The 25,012-nt window shown below is 41.6% G+C and overlaps 1 protein-coding gene across 1 annotated transcript in view; it reads left to right on the forward strand.

The window, feature by feature from the left end:
• LOC144692383 (metalloprotease TIKI2-like) overlaps nt 1-25,012 on the forward strand; it is a 457,965-nt gene that overhangs the window by 357,665 nt on the left and 75,288 nt on the right. The window contains exon 5 of the mRNA XM_078561164.1: nt 10,098-10,188. Within this exon, the coding sequence (XP_078417290.1) occupies nt 10,098-10,188 (91 nt within the window). The remainder of the gene's footprint in view (nt 1-10,097; nt 10,189-25,012) is intronic.

The following is a 25,012-nucleotide window of genomic DNA, read 5'->3' on the forward strand; positions in this document are numbered from 1 at the left end:
GTGCATTATGTGTTTGATCCATTATGCAAGCAATGCGATAAACCAGGGACCTCCTGACTATGTTTATGTTTGTCTTTTTATGACTAATTGTGCATAAAGTAGTGTGGCTTTAAACATGGTTCAGTTTTCAGTTGTATCTCACCAAATCGCCTAGCTTAGTTTCAGCTCAACTTCAAAGAGGGGTGCGCAATGGCCTTTGATGTGAGCATTTTTCAGTGTCCTTTGTCCTGCTGTGTTCTGCCAGGCTGGAGAACAATAAAAGCCGGAGCCAGCGGAGTGATTCATCCCTACGTGGCAGAGCCAGTTGTGACGCAAGTCGTTGTACTATCCAGCCTGTTGTTCTGTGCTCATTTATCAGAAATGTATAGACAAACCCAGGCAGGGAGTCGTACTGACCTTTCCTAAGCCACAGCTTTCACCAGCCGTCACAATAAATTAATATAATAGGTTTTGGATTTGTTCCTGGATTAATCTAAATTGGGAACAAAGACAGAGCTTGGCTGGAAGGGGGGGTGGGGGCTGCAAAATCAAAGTTTCTCTAAACACACATTAAGATCAAGCCTGACCAGATGTGGACATCTTTCTCTCAGTTAGTTTGGGTCAGTGAACTGAAACAATTTTTTTCCCCCCCAATCTATTGATCATTTTAACATATACTTTAAACCCAGGGATCTGAGATCTGGCTATTATCTGAGATGACAGTTTAACAAATTTGGTCAAAGCAGCACCCTAACCGAACTGAAAGAGCTAATAAGAGTTCATTACTGAAGGGAACAAAAAGTTTTCATTTTCCCCTATTGTTTTCAATTAATTACCTTCATTAACAGTCTCAATATATGATCTAGAACTTAGTTTTGATGGTGCGACAGTGAGGATTGATCATCTTCCCTAAAAAATAGAGACATCCCTTATCCAACTATTTTACATCCTTTTTTTGTATCTTCCAATTTTATGAAACTAGACTGTCACCAGCAGCCTCTTCTCAGAAAACAAACAACTACAAAACAATTATACAGGAAAAGGACTTTAACATTTTACCAGAAACCCCCATGGACTGGAGAGTAAAGTCAGCTCCTGGTATAACACAAAAACATACAGCCCATAGTCACAGAATTAAGTATTGATTCATCAGCGCCCCCCTCAGCTGGTGAATCAGTACTCCTCCATGTTGAACACCACTTGGAAGAGGCATTGTGTGTGGCAAGGGCAAAGAATGTACTCTGGGTGGAGAATGGTTCGGTGGCACCAGGGCTACCGAGCGATGCTGAGCCCTAAAGGACATAGGTGCTAGACTTCAGCAGATGGCAAGGGAGCCAACAGGTGGAAAAAAACCTGCTTGCTCTCATCCTTAATAATCTATCCATGACAGTATTGGTAGTAGTGACCAACACACAGCCCTTGTGGAAACGAAGTCTCGTCTTCACATTAAGAATATGCTTCATAATGTTATGTGGCGCAACCACAACAATGCTAAATGGGATAGATTTTGAGCAGATCTAGCAATGAAAAACTGGGCAACCATGAAGCACTGTGGGCCATTAGCAACAGCAGAATTGTAATCAACCACAACCTGTAACCTCATGCCCTGGCATATCCCTCACTCTACCATTAACGTCAAGCCAGGGGATCAACCCTGGTTCAATGAAGAATGCAGGGGGGCATGCCAGGAGCAGCACCAGGCATACCTAAAAATGAAGTGACAACCTGGTGAAGGTACAACACAGGACTACTTGCGCACCAAACAGTGGAAGCAGCATGCAATAGACAGAGCTAAACAACCCCACAACCAATGGATCAGATCTAAGCTCTGCAGTCTTGCCACATCTAGTCATGAATGGTAATGGACAATTAAACAACTCACTGGAGGAGGAGGCTCCACAAATATCCCCATCCTTAATGATGGGACAGCCCAGCACAGCAGTGCAAAAGATAAGGCTGAAGCACTTGCAACAATCTTCAGCCAAGAGTGTAGAGTGAATGATCCATCTCGGCCTCCTCCTGAGGTTCCCAGCATCTCAGGTGCCAGTCTTCAACCAATTTGATTCACTCCATGTGATATCAAGAATCAGCTAAGGCAGTGGATAATGCAAAGGCTATGGTCCCTGACAATATTCCACGAATAATATTGAAGATTTGTGTTCCAGAACTAGCCGTGCGTCTAGCCAAGCTAGACCACTAATATAGGTACATGCAAGCGTATGAATTAGGACCAGGAGTAGGCCACTCGGCCCCTCGACCCTGCTCCACCATTCAATACAATCATGGCTGATCTAATTTTAACCTAGACGCCACATTCTTGCCTACCCCTGATAAGCTTATTAAGAATATATCTACCTCTGCCTTAAAGTTATTCAAAGGCTGCCTCAACCACCTTTTGAGGAAGAGAATCCCAAAGTCCCACAACCTCTAAGAGAAAAAAAAAATCCTCATCTGTGTGTTAAATGGGCGATCCCTTGTTTTTAAACAATGACCCTGAGTTCTAGATTCTCCCACAAGAGAAAACATCCTTTCCATATCCACCTTGTCAAGTCCCCTCAGGATCTTATATGTTTCAATCAAGTCACCTCTTATTCTTCTAAACTCCAGTGGATATAAGGCTAGTCTGTCAAACCTTTCCTCATAAGACAAACCACCCATTCCAGATATTAGTCTGGTAAAACTTCTCTGAACTGCTTCCAATGCATTTGCATCTTTCTTTAAATAAGGAGACCATTACTCCAGATGTGGTTTCACCAATGCCCTGTACAACTGAAGCATAACGTCTCCACTCTTTTATTCAATTCCCCTTGCAATAAACAATAACATTCTATTAGCTTTCCTAATTACTTGCTGCATCTGCATGCTAGCCTTTTCCGATACATGCACTAGGACATTGAGATCCCTCTGCATCTTAGAGCTCTGCAATATCTCACTCTTTAGATAATATGCTTTCTTTTTATTCATCCTGTCAAAATGGACAACCTCACATTTTCCCACATTTTGCTCCATTTGCCAGATCTTTGTCCACTCACATAAACTACCCATATCCTTCTGTAGCCTCCTGTGTCCTCTTCTTTTTACTTATTTTTGTGCCATCAGCAAATTTAGCCATCATACTATGGGCAGAATTTTCCCCCTGTTGGGGGGGAAGTTTAGGGGCGTGCGCGTGGAGGCACGCCTCTAATCGACGCCCCCAAATGGGGGGGCGCCGCCATATTACGTGGGCGGGCTAATTAAGGCCTGCCAACGTGACGTCCGCACGGAAGCGCTATGTGCTCCCTGTGCAAGCACGGTTGCGGCGGTGGGGGGTGGATTCCCTGAGCTGAGAGTGAGCACTTTCGCTCTTTTTTTTGTCTCTTTTTTTGATACTGCAAAAATGCATGCAACCATGCTCAGACACACCTATACCTTTTACTTCTTCACTGGGAATGAGTTATCATGCTTGGAACAAATAGGCATTTGTGGGAGCAAATTGACCTATACTAAAGATTCTGGTCTCTATACTTATGAAGTAATAGTGACACAATAGTTTGACCTGCTTCGGGATAGCTTCTCTTGTGCACAAGGAACATTTGTTCAAGAAAAATATCACTCACCTTTTTTAATGTAGAAATAACAATTAAACATAAATTAAGAAGTCTGAATCATATCTCAAGATTCTATTTTTGAAATTATATTTTGTTGGTAACATAAATGGAGATTGCAAGCCCACTACAATGATAATGTATTTACTGGCAGTCAGCTGTTATGGTGCATTAAGGTGGCATTAACTGATTAGAATATTAGCTAAACTTATTGGATCATTGACTGAAGCACTGCAATTGGCTTCAGTGCTTTTTTTTATTCATTCATGGGATGTGGGTGTCACTGGATAGGCCAGCATTTATTGTCCATCCCTAATTGCCCTTGAGAAGGTGGTTGTGAGCTGCCTTCTTGAACCGTTGCAGTCCATGTGTGGTAGGTATGCCAACAGTGCTGCTAGGGAGGGAGTTCCAGGATTTTGATCCCGCGACAGTGAAGGAATGGCAACATATTTCCAAATCAGGATGGTGAATGGCTTGGAGGGGAACTTGTAGGTGGTGGTGTTCCCATGTGCCTGCTGCCCTTGTCCTTCTAGAAGGTAGTGGTTGTGGGTTTGGAAGGTGCTGTCTAAGGAGCCTTGGTAAGTTTCTGCAGCACATCTTGTAGATGGTACACACTGCTACTACTGTGCATTGGTGGTGGAGGGAGTGAATGTTTGTGGATGGGATGCCAATCAAGCGGGTGTCAATCTTCTTGAGTGTTGTTGGAGCTGCACTCATCCAGTGGACAATATTTCATCACACTCCTGACTTGTGCCTTGTAAGTGGTGGACAGGCTTTGAGGAGTCAGGAGGTGAGTTACTCGTCACAGGATTCCTAGCCTCTGATCCTCTCTTGTAGCCACAGTATTTATATGCTACTCCAGTTCAGCTTCTGGTCAATGGTAACCCCCAGCATATTGATAGTGGAGACTCAGCATTGGTAATGCCATTGAATCTCAGGGGGAGATGGTTGGATTCTGTCTTGTTGGAGATGTTCATTGCCTGGCACTTGTGTGGTGTGAATGTTACTTGCCACTTGTCAGCCTTTGCCTGCATATTGTGCAGGTCTTGCCACATTTGGACATGGACTGCTTCAGTATCTGAGGAGTCACGAATGGTGCTGAACATGGTGCAATCATCAGTGAACATCCTCGCTTCTAACCTTGTGATGGAAGGAAGGTCATTGATGAAGCAGCTGAAGATGGTTGGGCCTTAAGACACTACCCTGAGGCACACCTGCAGTGATGTCCTGGACATGAGATGTTTGATCTCCGACAACCACAGCCATCTTTCTTTGTGCTAGGTATGACTCCAACCAGCAAAGAGTTTCCCCCCTGATTCCCATTGACTCCAGTTTTGCCAGGCCTCCTTGATGCCACACTCGGTCAAATGCTGCCTTGATGTCAAGGGTAGTCATTCTGAGCTCAGCTCTTGAGTTCAGCACTTTTGCCCATGTTTGAACCAAGACTGTAATGAGGTCAGGAGCTGCGTGCTCTGGCGAAACACAAACTGGGCAGGTTATTGCCGCTTGATAGCATTGCTGATGACCCCTTCCATCATTTTACTGAAGATTGAACATAGATTGATGGGGCAGTAATTGGCTGGGTTGGATTTGTCCTGCTTTTTGTGTACAGGGCATATCTGGGCAATTTTCCACATTGCTGAGTAGATGCCAGTGTTGTAGCTGTACTGGAACAGCTTGGCTAGGGGTGCGACAAGTTCTGGAGCACAGGTCTTCAGTACTATTGCTGGAAAATTGTCAGGGTCCATAGCCTTTGCAGTATCTAATACCTTCAGCCGTTTCTTGATATCATGTGGAGTGAGTCATCTTGGCTGAAAACTGGCATCTGTGATGCTGGGGACTTCCGTAGTAGGCTGGGATGGATCATTCACTCAACACTTCTCACTGAAGATTGTAGCAAATACTTCAGCCTTATCTTTTACACTGATGTTCATGGCTCCCCCATCATTGTGCATGGGGTATTTGTGGAGCCTCCTCCTCCAGTGAGTTGTTTAATTGTCCTGAGTTGTAGCTGCACCATGTTGACACCTCATTTTTAGGTATGCCTGGTGCTGCTCCTGGCACACCTTCCTGCACTATTCATTGAACAAGGATTGATCCCCTGGCTTGGCTGTAATGGTAGAGTGGGGGATATGCCAGGCCATGAAGTTACAATTTGTGGTTGTGTACAATTCTGCTGCTGCCGATGGCCCACAGTGCCTCATGGATGCCAAGTCTTGAGTTGCTGGATCTGTTCGAAATCTATCCCATTTAGCACGGTGGTAGTGCCAGACAATATGATGGAGGGTATCCTCAATATGAAGATGGGACTTTGTCTCCACGAGGACTGTGCAGTGGTCACTCCGACCGACGTTGTCAATACACTGATGCTCTGCAATCAGTTAGCACACCCATTTCGAAAAATAAAAATAGAAAAAGCTGGAAGTACTTAGCAGGTCAGGGACAACTGTGGAAAACTAATAATCCACATTTCAGCCTTAAACCCATCCGCTGGACTTAGAAATGTAACAGATGAATAGCACTGAAAAAAGAACATAACAAGTGAAGGGGGATGGGAAGGGGAATTAAAATTAACAAGCACAGCAGAAGAAGAATTATGATCTGTGAGGTGCTTGGATGTAAGTGGCAAATGTATATTAGTCAGAGACAAAAGGAGATTTTAGAGAAACTGAAGAAATAAAAAACATAATACAAGAAACAGAGAGTGTGCAAATAGTTAAAGGTACTGGGGTAGATGAAGAAATATCGACAAGACATTTTGGACTCTAGTGGCCCGAGAGTCTGTGGAAGAAGAAGAAAGAAAGCAAGTTGACACCAAGGATGATTATCATCACATTACCGGTGTTCCTACTGGAGGTGCCCTCCCAAGTATCAATCACAATCACCAAAAACATCAAAACATCCATCCTGCATTGACACTGAGATGACTGCCAGACAGAAAATGGAAGCTTTAGTTAAGGTTTCAAGTCATTATTGCCAAAGTTACAGCCAGAGTCATGCATAGGAAAGATGAGGTGCTTTTCCTCAATCTTATGTTGAGCTTCTCTGGAACAATGTAGCAAGCCAAGGACAGAGAGGTGAGAGTGGCAGAATTGAAAGGTCAAATGACAGGGAACTCAAACTACGCAGGGTGTCCCACAAGGTTCTGGGGCCACTGTTCATTGAGTCAGATGTAGACCTAGAGAGCTTGGTACCAAAACTTTCCAATGAAACCAAAATAGAAAATATAGTTCTTAGAAGACCAAAGGAAACTGAAAAGGGTTATTAGGTGGGGGAATGGCTAAAAATGTTGGATAGAATTCAATGTCAGCTAGTGAGGTGATGTACTTGGGTTAAAGTAAAATAACTGCAACATTACTCTAAATGGAAGTTGGCACAGCACTGTAGAAGAGCAAAGATATTTGGGGGTACAGGTTTGCACAACATTAAAGAGTTGATAAGGTTGTGGAAGAAGCTAACAGGATCTAGATTTTACCTCAAGAGAAATAAAATATAAAACTTAAGAGGCAATGATGAGCCCGTATTAAACTGCTTTTAGAGTATTGTGTGCAATATTGGGCTCCAGTTAGATATTGAGGATTTAGAGCGGGTATCACTAGGATGCTACCTAGCATGAGGAAATAAAACTACAAAGAATGAACAATGCAGATTATGGAGTGAATCTGGTATACATTTTTACAATATTAAAGGATTAGATAGGGTAGATAGAAGTTGATTTTCAATAGTTGAGTCTAGAACAGAGGACCGTTGATACAAATTAAATATAGGAGATCTGGAACAGGAAGCAGGGGCATTTTCTTCATAGAAATTGTGGAAGTTGCTTCTAAGATTAGTGGTCGAGGCAGAAATTAAGGCAACATTCAAATTTAGATAACAAGGTAGAGGAAGAAAAAGTGGTTGAAGGCAACAGTGAGTGAATGTATTTCATTGCAGTTTATGTCATTAAATTGTATTTTATCAAACACTTTAAATTATGTTTTTATGATTCCTTTACACAAAATAGGAAATTGAGTATCACGATCCTCAAAAATAAATCAAATTTCAGTCCAGACATGTCCAATCCTGTTGAATCCAATCCTCTATCATAAATGCTACATTTTCAGTTATAGATTCAGTTGATGGTAATAGACATCCCTTTCTACTGTGCCGAGCGAAGGCTCAACCTGTGTAAAGATGTAAGTTTGCTGTTATATACCTTAGTTCCACTGTTGTGGTGATACAAGGGAGCTAGTTGAAAGCGTGGCACATACTGCTACCTGGAGATGTGTCACTTTCACACATCCATGACTTCTGGGTTCCAGGGTCCTCATCATCCTATTTATAAGCTTCCATTCATCATCCTTTCCATGTGCCACCGTTGCTGTGGTGGATCCACAGGAAAGGAGGAAAGAAGTTAAGAATGGATAAGCATTACCCCCATCTGGATTAAGGAGACAGAGCAGGGAGTGGAAGATTTTGGTTACTTGGTGCTGGAAAGTCATGCCAGTGTTGGGACAATGTAGGTTGACTAACAAGATGCCACTGATCTTGCCAACTCCTACAGCAAGAGCTGAAAGCCTGCCTACGAGTTCCATACTTCCTCCTTGAAGGGGCTGGGGTACATTAGGTTGGGAAGCCCTCCCTTCTACGTCCTTCCTGTGCCAGGCATTATGTGTCATTTTGTCCTGCATGAGGGTGGAGTTAGCGGGTGAGTGTGCCAAGTGGTAGGGGAGAAGGGAAGTAAGAGGAGTATGGGCATGAGGCTGTTAAACTGGAGGAAGGGTTTTAGGGTTATGCATGTAAGTAATTCCATGAGATGAGCTGAGCAGGCAATAGAGCAAGATGCTGAGTTGGAGCCACTATTCACCAGAGAGTAATATGAAGTGTTAGTAATGCAAATGTTACTTTACGAAGGTGAAGAGTGAGCTAGTGCTTAGGGTGGGAAGGAAGTAAATGGAGAAAGGACAAGTATGCAGTGTATTAACTTGCCTGCCCTAGTGGCACCCAGTGCCTCCATCCAGGTGGCACCCATACCCTGGAATTTTTTTGGCCTGCCTTCAATAGGCTCCAGTTGTCAGCTGTAGATCAGTTGATAGCATTCTTGCCTCTGAGTCAGAGAGTTATTCATTCAAGTTACGCTCCAGAAACTTGAACACATAATCCAGGTTGGCATTTTAGAGCAGTACTGAGGGAATGCTGAATTGTCAGAGGTGCCACCATTCAGATAAGACATTAAAGCGAGGCTTGTTTGTCCACTCAGGGGGATGTAAAAGATTCCATGACACTATTTGAAGAAGAACAGGGGAGTTTCTGGCCAATATTTATCTCTCAACCAACATCACTAAAACAGTTTACCCTGTCATTATCACTTTGCTGTTTGTGAGACTTTGCTGTGTGCGAGATGGCTGCCGTGTTGTCCTACATTGTAACAGCAACTACCCTCCAAAAAATGACTGTAGGTTGTAAAGCATTTTGGGATATCCTGTAGTTGTGAAAGCTGCTAAATAAATGCAGGTTTGTTCCAGGAAGTTTTAAAGGTCTAAATTCTTCACCTCTGATTTGTTGCTCTACCTAATGGTGCGTGAGTGGTCATAATCCTATACAATTGTAATAAAAATATTGCTAAAATATCCAGTGAAGTGAAAGACTCTCTTCCTGTTGGTCCCCCAGTCTGCTGTTAAAGGTGCAAGATTAACTATTGTTAAAGGATGTACCAAAGTTTCCAGGTAGTTTAGCTACTTCAGCAGTACAAAAACGTCTGCACCAACAGGAATGTAAATGAGCAGACCCAGGACATTCTAATGGCTGCTGGTAGGTGCAACACTTTGTCAAGCAGCAGCAGTGTAACTGTTTTGAAAGAAATTCTCAGCCCACCACTGTAGCAATGTAAGTGTTATAGCTAAATTTTTGAAGTTCTGCTGTTTGTGAATCCTTAATTTTAAATCTGATTAAGGATACACATGCACTGCAAATATAACATCTCGGTTTTGCTTCAAACCAGTGCCGTAAGTTATGTCAGAGTGCGAATAGACACCAGAACAAATTGGAGTATACTTTTTGACTACACTTTGTTTCAGAGCTTTACCATTCAATTGATACTATACAAGTTTAGAGTTATTGCACTTAACAAAGCTTCAGCCTGCCATCCTTAAGACACAGTACTGAGTATAGAAGAATCTCTACACCTACTGTGAAATGTATGAGTTCCCAGCAATCCAAGAGCTTCTACTAGTCCTACCTATGACCTAGCATTGCAGTAATCCTTCGGCAATTAATATTCAAGTGGTTCTGCACATTGACTTGTTTAACTTTGAATGTGGAAATATAGTCTCTTATTGCTTTCAACACTTGTAACTCAATATAAACAAATCATTCCTACAGTAGCATTTTGAAATGCTGCCAGACATAATGATAATGTTTTAATAATATATCTCTGATTGATGCAAACTGTGAAAACTTTTTATGTTATCAGTGAACAGAAATTGCTCTTGTGTGATGAGGTGTATTGGTGACTCTAGCAGCACAGTATAAACAAAACAGTGTCTTCTGTTGCAGGTCATTTCCTTGGGAACAACACTGTGATTGATGTCTTAAGGCAAGCAGGCTATGAAGTTGAACACACCCCTGCAGGACAGCCATTTGAACTGTAAGTTTATTGTACAATTCTGTCCACTTTCAGTGTTTAACCTGTGCAAACCATTCCTTCGTAGAGAAAATGGGCAGAAACATAAGCTCATAAGTATTAGGAGCAGGAGTAGGCCATTCAGCCCATCAAGCTTGCTCTGCCATTCAATAAGATCATGGTTGATCTAATTTTGGCCTTAACTCCACTTCCCTGCCTGTCCCACATAACCCTTAACTCCTTGTCGATCAAAAATTTAATTCAGCCTTGAATATATTCAATGACGCAGCCTCCACTGTTCTCTGTGGAAGAGAATTCCAAAGACTAACAGCCCTCTAAGAAAATAAATTTCTCCTCATCTCTGTCTGAAATGGGAGATCCCTTATTTTTAAACTCTGCCCCCTCGTTCTAGATTCTCCCATGAGAGGAAACATCCTCTTATCAACTACCCCGTCAAAACCCCTCAGTATTTTATATATTTCAATAAGATCACCTCTCATTCTTTTAAACTCCCAATGAGTAAAGGCCCAACCTGCTCAATCTTTCCTCATAAGACAAATCCTTCAACCCAGAAATCAGCCTAGTGAACCTTCTCTGAACTGCAAATATATCCGTCCTTAAGTAAGAAGACCAAAACTATATGCAGCACTCCAGATGTGGTCTCACCAATGCCCTATACAGCTGCATCAAGGCTTCCCTACTTGTATTCTCCATCGCCCTTGTGATAAAGGCCAACATGCCATTTACCTTCCTAATTACTTGCTGTACCTGCGTGCTAACCTTTTGTGATTCATGTACAAGGAAACCCAGGTCCCTCTGTACTGCGGCATTCTGTAGTCTCTCTATTTAAATAATATTCTGCTTTTCTCTCTTTCCTGCCAAAGTGGACAACCTCATTTTTTTCCACATTATACTCCACCTGCCAAATGTTTGCCCACTCACTTAACCTATCGATCCCTTTGCAGACACTTTACATCCTCCTCGCAACATTCTTTCCTACTTATCTTTGTAAAGTCTGTCCCAGTGAGGCCCCAGCACTGATCCCTGTAGCATTCCACTTGTTATAGTTTGCCAACCTGAAAATTACCCATTAATCCCAACTCTCTGTCTCCTGTTGGTTGGCCAATCCATCCTGTTAGTTAACCAAACCATTCACTCTGGTTTTCTGCCACCAGAGCTTTGATCTATATTCTTATGGGGATGGAGGCATTAACTGGTCCCAGGCCACTCTTTAGGTGGGAGTCAGAGAACAGATTCCAATGAGGCAGCCACGTGCTCTGCTGGGGCCTGCATTGAAGTGAAAGCTTTCCCTATGTTGCCATAGATGAGACCTATAATCTCAAGAGCCACATTTGCCAGTTGGTGGTCCTTTCAAACTGACCTCAGTGCCTGCACAGCAACATATACGAGCTGCTCCTCAAACTTCCTTCAGTTCAAGTAAGTCCCCATGTGTTCCAGCTCCTACAGCTCCAAAGACTTGGGAAGCCTTTACTTCAACCTCTGTTGGATGATACATCCTCATACACTCTTCTGGCTGACTCATATGCTGTGAATCATCCAGTGCTGGTTCCTTACTAACAAAAGTCTTTCTGGGTGCAAATATCTGATCTGATGAATGGGACTGAAGAGCTAAGTGATGCAGTGGGTGGGTTGAAGTGGATAGGGTTCAGGGGGAGGTCTCTGCAGTAACTCATAGCTGGGCTGGAGTTCGCTTTTGCCTCATTCTTCATCATCATTATTATCATGCTAGTTTACAGAGAAATAGTTGTGCCTGTGTTCCTGTACTTCATGCTTCTCTTCGCCATATTTATCTTCCTCCTCCTGTTCCGCTCATTGCTGTGGTTGATCTGCAGCAAAGCAGGACTGAAGATAAAAATGAATGAGCATTATCCGACTTGGGGTTAAGGAGACTGAGGAAGGAATGGAAGTTTGTGTTTGTGTGGTGCTTTACAGGGGCAACCGTGTTGCTGTTCAGACACTAACCTGACACTAGTATTATGGCCCCATCCTCACCATCTCCAAAATGCAGCATTTTTCCCCGTGAGCTCCATGACTTGCCCCTTGTAGACTGTCAGGTGTTTCAGGTTGGTGATGCCCCCTCTAGGCAGCTGCCTGTCACAGGCATGTGCACCATTTTATCCGCAACAGGTATGTTATTGAGTATGCTATTGAGGAGTGTGCACCAAGCGGTATGGAAATGCTGAATAAAGAGGCATAGATGTTTTTGCCCTGTTAAAGTGGAAGATGTTTTAGTATTGTGTGCATAAATAATTGTAAGGAAAATGGGTGGCCTTGCTATAAGATCCTGGGTCAGAAACCTAGTTAATTGATTATACAAGTGTTATTTTTAGAGGGTGAAGAGTACGCTGGAGCCCAGGGTGCCAAAGCAAGAAAACAGAGAGTGGGTCCCTTGCCTGCTCTTGTCAGATCAATGAGCTTTTTCAGGCACTGGTCTGCAGTCCTGGGGGCGAGAGAGTTGAAAATCAGTGCCATTTCCAAATTCCTCTATGAGTGACATTTTTGGCAGATTTCCAGCACACTATTTCCCCTCCATTCCATTTCATCCAGAAGGACATGCAGGTCAAACTCAGTGGATTTGTGACATTTTCTTCTCAATCTGTGTCATGCCCTGCTCCATTCTTTGTTTCCCTCCGCAAGTCCTGGTGTGACATTCTTCTAAAGTGGCACACAAACTGTCATAATACATCCAGTCAAGTGAGCTGACAGTCAGTTCACTGAGCCGTGCATTTTTCTCCTTACCTACTGCTCCCCAGGCTGCTGCTGCTGAAATATTCAGCCAGATCTTTTTAAAGGCCATTTAAGTTAAGGTGCTCAGAGATAGGAATCAATAGCAATGAAGATCAACCTCCTCAGGAGGAGATGCAGAGCCCCGGGCATGAGGAGGACACTGTAGAGGAACGAGGGACAGGAATGGACTGAAGGCATCTCAGCTTCTTATCTACAGCTGAAGAATAAGCTAGCTGGAAATGTCAGCAAATCACTCCTGCAGGAGACTGCTTCTGTCTAGATAACGGTATCTGAGATTTATGCCCCTGTGAGGAAGACCTCAAACTTCCAAGTACTGCTCACCATGCCCTACCAGTAGCTGGTAAAGTCACTGTAGCCTTGAAGCTCTACACCTCTGGCTCATTTCAGTCTTCAGCAGCGGAGTTTGGTGGCACCACACCATTGCAGCTCACAAGTCACTGATTCATTCAACTGATCTGTGAGCACAACAAGAGCTTCCTGCATGTGTATGCTTGCTACCCTGACAGCTGTCATGAAGCCTTCATTCTCTGCCAGTCCAGAGTGCCACAGCTTTTCATGTCATACCCAAATTTCGTGGCTGTCCCTTGAAGAGATGACTGCTCACCCCTTTATGTGACTCTGAGACAGAGACACAGATGTGCTACAATCAAATCTATCTGCTCACAAGGACCAAGATCAAGCAGGCAATCAGGCTTCTGAGGATGTGGTTTCTGGCCTTGGACAAATCAAGTGGCATCCAGTGGTACACTACTGAAAGTATCTCATGCTTTGTTGTGGTCTGCTGCACTCTCCTCAACTTGATCCCTCAAAACGGAGTGGCCTTTGAAGAGGGTGTGGTGCTAGATTGACACAGTTCATCAGAGGCAGAGGAGGAAGAGGAGGAGGAAGTTGCAGAGCAATGAAGTACCAATGCTGCGCAAGGAGGGGGCTGTGGCCAGTTTAGGAGTCTAAGCCCTCATCAGGATGGAAGGAATGCCAGGGCCCAACTGGTACAGGTACATCTCACCTCAGTGTTACTCACCAAATAGGACTGCATACTCTAGAACTCACCTCAGGGATGAAGCCCTTAAGTGGCTATTAATTGGACACTTAAGGGCCTCAATTGACTTTGGGGCAGAAAGGCCGACTACATCCTTCCCTGCCTTGGAATTATTTGAGGGAGCCAGGAAGGCGACAGGCTCTCCACCCTGCTCCTTCCCACCTCCCAGCCCATTCCCAGGTGAGGCATTAAATTCCTCTGAACTGTGCACTTGATTCATTTCTTTTCTGATTAGAAAGCCTCTCCATAATGTAGCTGGGGCACTTGAGTGGTATTCCAGATGTTAAGCACCTGCTGGCACTTTAGTGAAGGTCATTGGGGAAGGAAGGTTTTGCTCCTTGGTGACCTGCCCCTTCATTTCGATTCACCCCTTTTCCTACCCATTCAATTTGGCCTTCAAATTGACAAATCCAGTATGGTAAATTAGATCCCCACCTGCTTTATCAGAAAAAAGAAATGGCAGGATTGTGACAGCCTTGACTTTGTTGTTGATGCCTGATGTCCTGATCTCCTGTTTCAAGTGGGACTTCTAGCATGCAATGCATTACACACTAAGAGCCGCACAAAAATGTTTAAATGAAGTGGCCTCCCATTATAGTACATGGTCAAGTCATTAGGATTCGGGGTAAACAACATCTTAGGAGCAATAGCCCTGTTGATCTTGATCCAAGACTGAATTATTTTAGTAACACAAGTTTGCTTTTGCTCCTTTTTCTGCCAACTTTCTGACTTGCTTTCCTATTGTCCTAAAGGTTCTGGCTTCTGTCATATTTTGTTCAATGACCATTCTTTATGTTTTAGTGTTGGCTGGATATTCAATAGCTAAGCTTGATCCTGTGTTCCTCCAATAGCCACACTTGTACACTAAATAGCAATCAATAATAAAGTGGAGGCCATTGAGTTTAATTGTATTTTCTGTACTACCACCCCGGCTCGGAGCTAACTCAGCAGGGACTGGGATCGGGAACTGTCTTTTATGGTTCAACTAATAACTACCTTAGCCAGATCAACCAGCAAGGGAGTATCACTCATGTCTAAGTGATTTTCAGACTGTCAGAATAAATAGATGCCATATAAGATTTTAACTATTGCTTTAAAGAGATATAAGAGTTAACTATGGATGTTTTGTCATTACCGTGTGTGCTTATCACTATGGCAATGCTATGGAGCTAGGACCTGTCATAGTCGTCCCTTCATTCTTGAGGTTTGTTTGATTTAAGTGATCAAGCTCTTGAAATGGCTCTTTGTGTTCTTGTGTTGTCTTTGTCTGGCTGAATTTGAAGGTTGTGCCCTGCTAGCAACTGAATCATGCTCTGACTTCTATCAAAGGGAAACATACTCTTGTCACTATGACTGCAGGGTAAAATCTCAGTTTGCATTGGAATCCAAACAGTCTCTTTCTAAATATCTATAAGTGCAGGGAGGGAAACTGTAGTGCTTTGAATGGAGAGCAAATAACCATTTTTTTCCCCCTGGAACTGTGAACTTGATTTGGGAGCTGACACATAATAGACAGCTACATGGAGATTTGAGAGCACTGACAATAGAAAATTCCTTTGATTTTCAGTCTCATTTATCATCCAAGAATGATGAGAGTAACTGCAATGATTTACAGCTCCAATGTGAAGTTATTAAGGGATGGTGCACTGAAGGGCTGTGGATCCAAGATGCCCCCTGACTTTGCTCTCTTCTAGCTCTATCACAGATTTTATTACTCTACAGCATAGTCCCATAATCACCAACTCTTATATTGTAAATCTCTCATTGTAAGGTATTTTTCCTCTTCTTCCAGTAGAATCTCCATTACAGTCAACGGAAGAACTAAAGCTTCAATAAGATAACTGCCTGACAAGAATTACTCTGGTCAACATGATTTTTAAACTTTTTTAAACAGTTTTCTGCCTACCCAATCTCTCACAGAAGGATTAACTTTAGTCTGATACAGTACTGTGCCAAATTGACCATATTTTTGTGTGGTTCCATAGCAACAGAATGTTCAATCATAGAGCCATCATAATCTTGTCTTCTCCTGTACGCACCCAACATTCATACAAGTCTATTCTCTGAAAAGGTTTCACTGGAACTTTGATTAATTGTTCGCCTCCTCAATTCAAGGCAAATGACTCCTTCCACCATAGCCTTGACTAAGATGAGCAAACGGTAACCAACTGCATTCTACAGATAACAATCCCATGGTTCCAAGTAACGTAATGCGTAAAGTATTCTCCTTGTAACCAATTTCATTCTTAGCTAAATATTTGTCCAGCTCCTTTTTCAAAGAGTTAATTAATGTCGCATTAACTTTTTTGACCAGCATGCCTATTTCATCTGCCTGCTACATTGCAGGCAATTTTTTTTACTTCTAATTCCTAGTCTTGTTTGAACATGCTACTTTGGTATTCTCACCTTCTCGCACTGCACTTGGTTTAACTTTATTGCGTTTACAATACCTACACCTCTCAGCATTTCAAAATCTGTCATTATACCCCTTTCTTCAAAGGGAATGAACTTACTTCTAACACCTCGATATAACTTAAGAATTTAGGTCATACATCAATGTCCTTTTAAATACGCAATGTTCTAAATGTGACCCTATCAATGAGTTATAGTAGTCTGTTTTGACTAATGATTTCAATGCCATTGAGATACATCCAAACGCAGTATTTTCTAAATCTGCCAACCAAGTCAGATATCAGAAAGGAAGCTAGGCTTTGTGCCAGCCTTTTCTTTGTTTTCATGAGGATAAGGAAATTACAGGTCCCAAAAAGATAAAATCCTGCTTAAGATCAGCTTTTCTTCTGACAAATTTAAACTAATCTTAAGAGGGCTCAATTTTGCTTTAAAAAAAAGCAGCAAATGGCTGATAGGAAAGTTAAAGTCTGTTAGCAAATGCCTAATCCATTGGGGACCAGGGAATTTTTATAGTTTTGTTCCCCTGTAGCATGTTGTAAAGATCCAGTGCTGATTGCCCTAGGGTAAAGTTGGCACTTGGACCAATACAAACTGAGAATAGTTAAAATTTAAAGCTATTTTCCCTTTAGTTTTCAATTTCATTTTGTCTTTAGTTAAATAAGCTCCTTTAATACACATAAAACAAAGTACATCGGATAGCAGTACAAAGTAATTTTGAGATGAGTTTACATCGGCATCAACTGAATAATTAACTGTACAGTTTCTATCCAGCTCTATTAATACCACTCACCCCAATTATTACCTCTTAGCCCAACTGTAGTTATCAATCATATTTTTGACAGTAGGAAAGGATGCATGCTATATAGTGTTCAGGATCTCTGTTCAGTCACTGGGTGGAATGCCTCAAGTACCTCTGTATTCATGAGATGGAGGTTGAGGGGAGGAACCTTGTGGTCAGATTTTGCAATCAGAGGCCACTACACTTGCCCATAGACTTTTTATGGGCTTTTGCACTGGACGTTACTGGCAGCCAGCTATCAAAGCATTGCAGCACTCTCCACAGAGTATCTGGGACCTGTGTGAACAGGGCAAGCATGTTATTTCCTTAATCAATCAGCTTCGATAATTGTTAATAAGCAGCGCAGTGTCTGAATAAGGAAGTGCCAGTTAAACATTGCACAAAATGTCAAATCAGGTACAGAAAGCAAAACAAGGAGAGCAAAAGAAAGATTGGATTAAGGAAAGAGGAGAAACAGAGACCAAAAAAAGTAAACAAAAAATTATTTACACTTCTTATTTTTTAAAATCTCCAACCATAATTAAAACCTGAAGTGATGAGACTCCACACTTGTTTCAGTGCCAAAAAGTTTATTTGATAGTAATCGAGACTTATCATATTATTAAAAGGTTACTTACACTAGAAAGGGCAAGCCTTAACTTTTGCTGCGAAGTTTAGTGCTTATCTGTCAGGCAAATACAGTAACTTCACATTTTTCATTCCTTTCACTGGCAAGCCTCTCAATGAGATAACATTGTCATGCAGGTTTTGCAGGAGAAGAGCATCTTGGACAGCAACATCCTGATTTATGCATTTAGCCATGCATGAGGGTCACTAGAACTTGCTGGCAGATTTCCATGTGAATATCACCGTGTGCATGTCTTTGGCCATTATGCACCCCAAGCCTGTGGTTCTTATTCTATTAATGTTAATGAATGAAAAATCATTAAGTGTGCATATGCAATTTCTTGGTATGCACTTCTCACGTGTGTCCAGAACAATAACATAGAACATCTTACCTCAAAACTCCACGGCCCCATATTTTGTGGAGCTGGAACAGCAAGTTAAAGAGTGGAAATGTGTACAACATGGTCCTGCTTAAAAAGTAGAATCGCTGGGGAAAGGATCACAAATAGATTTCCTTCAATATTTTTTGAAACACAAAAATCATAAAATTTGTACAGATAATGCTATTCAACTCATCTAGCTTAATCTGCCATAGAATCCTCATCACAGCACCTAGGTGGCTACTGAATGATTCCAGGGCATTTGCCTCCACTATCCTACTAGAAAGACCATTCTAGGTTTCAATCACTCTTTGCATGATTGGTTTAACTGAAAATAATACTTTGGATGAACCTTTTCTATTCCAGTTATCATCCTGTAAAACTCTGTAAGGTCTCCTCTCATAAGTTCCAATTGAGGCTGAAATTTCCAACTTATCCTCATAATTCATTCCTCTGGCACGAGTGATCAGTCTTGAGTCCCTTCCTTATACTGCACCCTGATTTGGATCTTTTCCTTTTTCTTCAATGACCTAAAGTAAGTTCAGCTGAACAGTTTGGGTTCAGTACAGCTGCTCCTCACCTCCCCTCCTCAATACCTTTGTTGACCAATGATAAAAATTCTGATCAGCTTCCAGTACATTTTGTAAACTAAGCTTCCCTATTGCAGTGTAAAATTGTTGATTTAATCTGTTCGTTGATAAATGCAACAATTTTTTTTAGCACTGTATGATTTTTCCCCAAAATAACAATAGTTAGATAATGGAACATATTTTTGTTTAACCATGTCAGTAGTGGGTTCATAGTGATTACACTGTTGTACCTTACTAGATTGATCACTTCTGGCACCAGAACATCTAGTTCGTCATTATATATCACACAGAGACATCATAAACGTTCTAAGGAAAGCATTGTAGCTTTGGAACTGCAGATAAGCATATCATTTAGGCTTTAAGATTTGAAAGCTTCAGAAACCCAACACAAAAGGCTTTTCTTCAACTGGTATTTTAAAACAAATATTGGAATGGTTTGAAATTACTGCATTCTGAAGAGATTCTGCTGACTGTATTCATCACTGCCCACTCAGAGCAGCTCAGTCACTTGTGGTTATCAGATCGGCATTCCAGCTTTTAAACTATAGTTTTTAAATGGTTTACATTTATATTTATAATAGTCATCAGAAAGCTGCCCTGGTGGTTTATTTATCACCACAGTGTGAAGTTGAGCTATTTAAACCATAAAGGTTCCAGGTTTGATCTTTAGTCTGTTTTGTGTTAGTTGGTATCAGCCTAGGCAGTGATAGGGAAGTTATCAATGGTGTGAAAAGGAGAAAAATCAGCTGGGATCCTGGCGAAAGTCCATGTCTGGATATTAACAGGAGCTCGATTACAGAAGGCTGGGGTGGGGATGTTGGTGAGGGATGGGAAACTTGGAAGTCCAGGGGCAGAATTTTAGGATCCCATTTCAGCAAGGACAGGGCCATAAAATGTAGCAAGACATTCTAAATTTCATTGGCTTCAGTGGGAACGTAAAATCCCACTGCCGTAAAATTTCACCCTAGGTCTCTGCCTATGTTGTGGGTTTTTAACTTCACAGCTAGTGTCTTTTGGCTCACCTGAAAGTCAGTCTGATTGGCAGGCTTGGCTTCCAGTCGGACAGGGAGCAGCTTGTAGCAGGCCACGTACACGATCAAGCACAAGCCGCAACCCTGAGGGGGTCCGATTCCAGACGTTGAGGGATAGAATCCAATCCCTGACCTGAGTGGTGGGTATGGATGGGTCTGATCTTTGATCCCAGTGAGATGGGGGTGGTGGGGTGTGATGGTAGCAGGGAAGTAGTGATTGTAACCCTACGAGGGGTCTAATACCTATCCCGGGGATAGTAGTGTACAATCCCTTGGTGTCTGATCTCTGACCCTGGGGGCCTTTGTCCTTGGGGGTCTCTGATGGACAGGGAGCTTGGGGGCTGGGAATAAACACTCCTGCTCTTCCTGGCTCATAAACAGTGCTGTAAAAGCACTTACCTTCTCCCCAAAACTATCCTTGCCTCACTTATTGTCCAATTTCCCAAGGTCTGGGAAACCTCACTGACCACTGTAAGACCTGCCAAGCAGGTTATCTCAGAGGTTGCAAACCTCGTTGAAATATTTAACTTGTCAACTCGCTTTCTGGGAGTGCGTTGGTTCCCCACTCTTTGTCCCACCTCCAGAAGACTTAGAAATGGAAAAGTTGGGGGCATATTGGAGTTGGGGCTCAGACATTCACTATTTTAACCCAACCCATCCGTTTCTGTGTGCGAAAGTTCAGCCCCATGTGTTTGGATGTTAGCTCTGGGCAGCATTTGACTTGAATCACATGTTGACATTCACTGGCTAAATTCCTACGGCTGCATGGTTGAGGAACTTGAAGGTGCAGCCAGACGTGTAAACTGGATCTTCAATTCGTTGATTTGCTCTGCTGATGCTGACCAATATGATCCAAAGGGGAAAAGAGCAGAATGAAAGATTTCAGTTAAGTATCTCCTGATGGACACACAGGTTACTAGATTGGGCAGATGCAAGGTAGATGATACTTAATATGAACAAATTTGAGTTCATGTATTTTGGAATGAAGAGTTTGGGGCGAAAACATATATTAAATGATTTAAATGATAACATTTTAAAAGGAGCAGAGAAATTTAAAAGTTCAGATACCAAAATATAACAGCTCGTAAAGCCAATGATATGAAAATCGAGGAGGATGTATAATGATCGCTGATCAAATATCGCCTGTTTTATGCTATCATTAGCAGAGAAAATGAGGCTGATAGCAAATTAATAATCCATTTTACAAAATGATTCCCAATAGTTTCTCAGGGTTTAAATTAATTTTCATTGAAAGCAAGGCTTTCGAAGCAACTCAAGGCTTCATCCAGTCTTCAGGTGTGGACTGTCTATTCTGCCTTGATTTTAAGTATGGGCTCATTAAAAGCTGAAACATTAGAAGGAAGTCCTTCAATAGATTGGGACAGTGTGGAGGAACATTTACTCTGGAGCTATCGCGCGTCATGCCTGATTTAAGAGAGCTCAATCCCAATACTGGTTTTAAAATGTTAAAAAGAATATTCCATTCCTAGTATCAAAATTTCCTTTCTTGATGAGCACCAAGTTTGTGAACCCAAAACAAACCATCAATAAGCTGAGAATGAATCATTGCTTTAATGTGAATTGAGCTTCTGAGCCACTTTATTTCTTCCCTAGGATGTTACATTGGGGAGTTTTATGATCAAGTTCAACCACTTCCTTGGACTTTTCACAAGCAAGCATAGACAAACTAATAGTCATAAATGTCGGGACAGTATTAAACTGTGTTTATAGTGTGCACTAATTCCACTTATCGTTGTTCTGTGCAGGTCTGCAGGGAATGGTTGTGAAGGAATCTGTGATATTTTAAGACACTTAAGGATAATTATTGAAGTAGCCCTGTTATATATGGATGAATATATACTTCGATGCCTCTTTATCGGTCAAAAATACACTTTTATCAGCATTGTTTACGCTGAAAATTCTACTGAATATCAAATTCTGTGCAGCAAAATTCTTGCCCACACTCTTGGGAAACTCAAGCCTGCAGAGTGATTTATATCTGAGTATTAAATGTCATGCTTGAGAAATTGCAGTTTCAATGCCAGAACTAAGCAAAGGAGGTTCCAAACCACAATTTAAACTGTCTTTTGAAACCGTGCTATATGTATATAATTTACTTTGAAGCCTAACAGTTCGCTTTATACATGTATAATTAGCAAGGAAATGCTTTATGTATTGTGTGGGTGGTATAAGTGACTGAATGCTGTAAAGTTCACAGATTCCAGTGTCAATGTTATTTTGCCAATTTCTGGTAACTGTTAAGTGCTTGTAGCAGCAAGAATATTTTAATCTCTGATATTTCAAAGAGCAATTAACTCCCCACAGCACCTACACTAATGATACTTTGAATTATCATTTTTGTTTAAAAAATAATACATTTTATTCTCTGATAAGCTTTGATTCATGTTTGATTCTACTGTGCTAACTGATCTCAATGGGGAGTGAAATTAGCTTCAACATCCCTGGGCTGGGGAGGAGAAAATTAGTCAAAGCCAGAGCTGAATTTTCTGATCACTCTAAAGTTTGTGTGTGTGAACACAGGGCGAGGGGAGGATCAGGGTGGGTTGTGATGCCAGTGCAGTGGAATAGTCTGCAGACATCAAGGCTCACACATAAACTTAAGAGGGGGTTTGGCTTTTGTGGAACCTTATTCCAATAAAGACTCAGTACCTTCCGGAAAGGTGGAAGGAACATGGAATATTTTAGCATAAAAAATAAGGAGATGATGGAAGCAGTTGCTTTAATAAAAACAGAAGATGCTGGAAATACAGAGCAGGAATGCTAGCTTCTGTGGAGAGAGAAACAGAGTTAACATTTCAGGTCGCTGACCTTTCATCAGAACATTTATTTTGCTTCGGGTGAAACAGCTATTAGCAGAGGCAACTGAATCTGCATGCAACCAATGTTTTAATTACTCATAACTTTGAGTTTCATTGTTTTTCTTTAAATCAATTAACTCTCAATGTTTCAGAAATTTTATATGATTTCCTAATTTGGCACTGATAGCAATAAAAATTTCCCAAAAATTACCACCAATAATATTAATACCATGGGTATATTATTATAACAGTGTCACCGACAGAATTTGTTTTATTGTTGTCCATGACTAAAGTGTTTTAATGTGTGAGGTTAGTGTGTTTACTTACTCTTAGAGTGGTTTGTCCCAAGTTAAATGATTCTAACAGCAAGATTTTGTGACTTTAAAAATAAAGACGATTTATTAGCACACGCTGGCCCTGGATGTTTAAATGCAACATCTCACACACACCATTGCACACACAAAGATTACATACACAAAGATTAGATACATATGAAGGAAAAAATAATATGATCACAACCTGGAATTATTTCAGTCTCTTTCATAGTAGGCCTGTAGTTCTTAGATGAATTGATGCTTTAGCTGGAGTAGAGGTCTCATAAAAGCAGAGGATTCTCAGTGAGCTGTGAGGCTTCTTGTAGTTGAATTGCCGGGAGGCTGGCTCTCAGATGGACTTAAAGATGGAGCAGGTTGGGAGGAGAGTCCTTCTCCCACTTTCAAGGTATAGTTGTATACTACCTTGGCTGCGTAGTTGTCTTGCAGCTGGATTGCTGGCTTAGGTGCTGTTTCTGATAGTATATCCGTTTCAGAACAGCTTCTGCTGTTATATTTTAAAACCAGGTAACAAACATGGCAGCCTTACCCATGGGACTTATTACAAGTCCACAGCCCTTTTCCAAATAAGGTGGTATGTTAACTTCCTGAGTTGTGGCTTTTCAGGCCTTGAGAGTTTCAGAGAGCTAAGGTCTTTGAGTTTGGAATGGGGAGCCATCACAATACAATGAAATCTCAATGAGATCCATTTCATAGTTGTCGAACACCCGTTGAGTTTTGATGTCGCTACTGTCCATGGTGAAGCAGAAAGATTAATTGGCTGTATGTTATAGACATTTCTGTTGATGGTGCATCCTCAACAAAGAGCTGTGTGAACTTCACAAGTGGCTGTGATTGTCCATATCTTAATTAGGTATTTGTTTGAATTTCGGGATTTCTGGAGCTGAATACAGCCAGGTCACATAATATGCGACAGCCATCTTAAACAGCTTTTGTTGTCCACTTTTTTAAAATATAGCTTTAAAATTTTAATATCTTCATGCCTATACTGGCATGACAATCGGAATCTCTAACTAGAGAACTCCTTGTGGTTATAGTACACCTGAGATTTTCTTATTCATTTTGTATCCACTTCTGGCTTTTCAAACCACGCCTTTCCTACAGACAAGAGGACTTGTTCTTAAGCCTGTACTAACCTTGCTCTGAAATACAGGGCAGCAGCCTGGTGCCATCACTCCTCCTGATATTCCCTTGCTTTAGGAGACAGGTTGTATTTGAGAATTGAGCATGAGTTTCACCACCATATGCACAGGTATTTTCTTTTCAATTTGAAAATGGTTACTGCAAAGTTGATGAAAATTGGCTTACTCTGGCAGTTCTATGACCCCAGGCACTGCTACTTGTCTCCTTCCATTATGTTAGCTCATTGTTTTAGAGTTGGAGCTACTCTGATCCAGCCAGAATAAGTGCAAAGAACTGACAGTAGCTAAGAGATTAACTACAAATTGCAGGATATACATGAAAGAAAAGTTTTCAGATTACTTCAAGCCTAATCAATGACAACTACCCTGGTTTAGTACTGGGCTTAGTTTCCATGGCCTTGTTTTATACTTTTCTGACTGCTGGAATGTCAGTCCTGGATTTCAAAATTCCTTTCTCAGTCCAGTGGGGAAATGTAACTTCGACCACCAACTTCACTTAATAGTTGGGACTGTAACATTGGTTGATTTGTCTTAATCAAAGACCCTGACTCCCTTTGTGGACTCTGTGATACTGGAAAACTTTCGCTTCTTTTCTGACTTTCAGTTTGGCTATAGGAGAAATTTGGATTCTTGGAGGTTTCTCATGCTCCCTCCTTTTCAGATTTCAAGAAATTGATCTACATGACACTGATGGAATCCCTCTCCAGTCTTCCCTAGATATGTGAATGCTCCTAGTCTCCTTCCAACAAATCTAATCACATACTTCTCTTTATCACCTCGGTGGTTTTTCGCCATGACCATCTGACCAGCACTGAACTCTTATGTTTATGACTTATCTCCACTTTGTCTTGCTTTTCTCTTACTTTGCTGTTGGGGTCAGGCTTAAGCAAACTCAACCTTGTCCTAGGAGCATATTTAAACACTAACTT

The sequence above is a fragment of the Cetorhinus maximus genome, chromosome 17 (genome assembly GCF_964194155.1).
Source record: "Cetorhinus maximus chromosome 17, sCetMax3.hap1.1, whole genome shotgun sequence".
Lineage (NCBI taxonomy): Eukaryota > Metazoa > Chordata > Chondrichthyes > Lamniformes > Cetorhinidae > Cetorhinus > Cetorhinus maximus.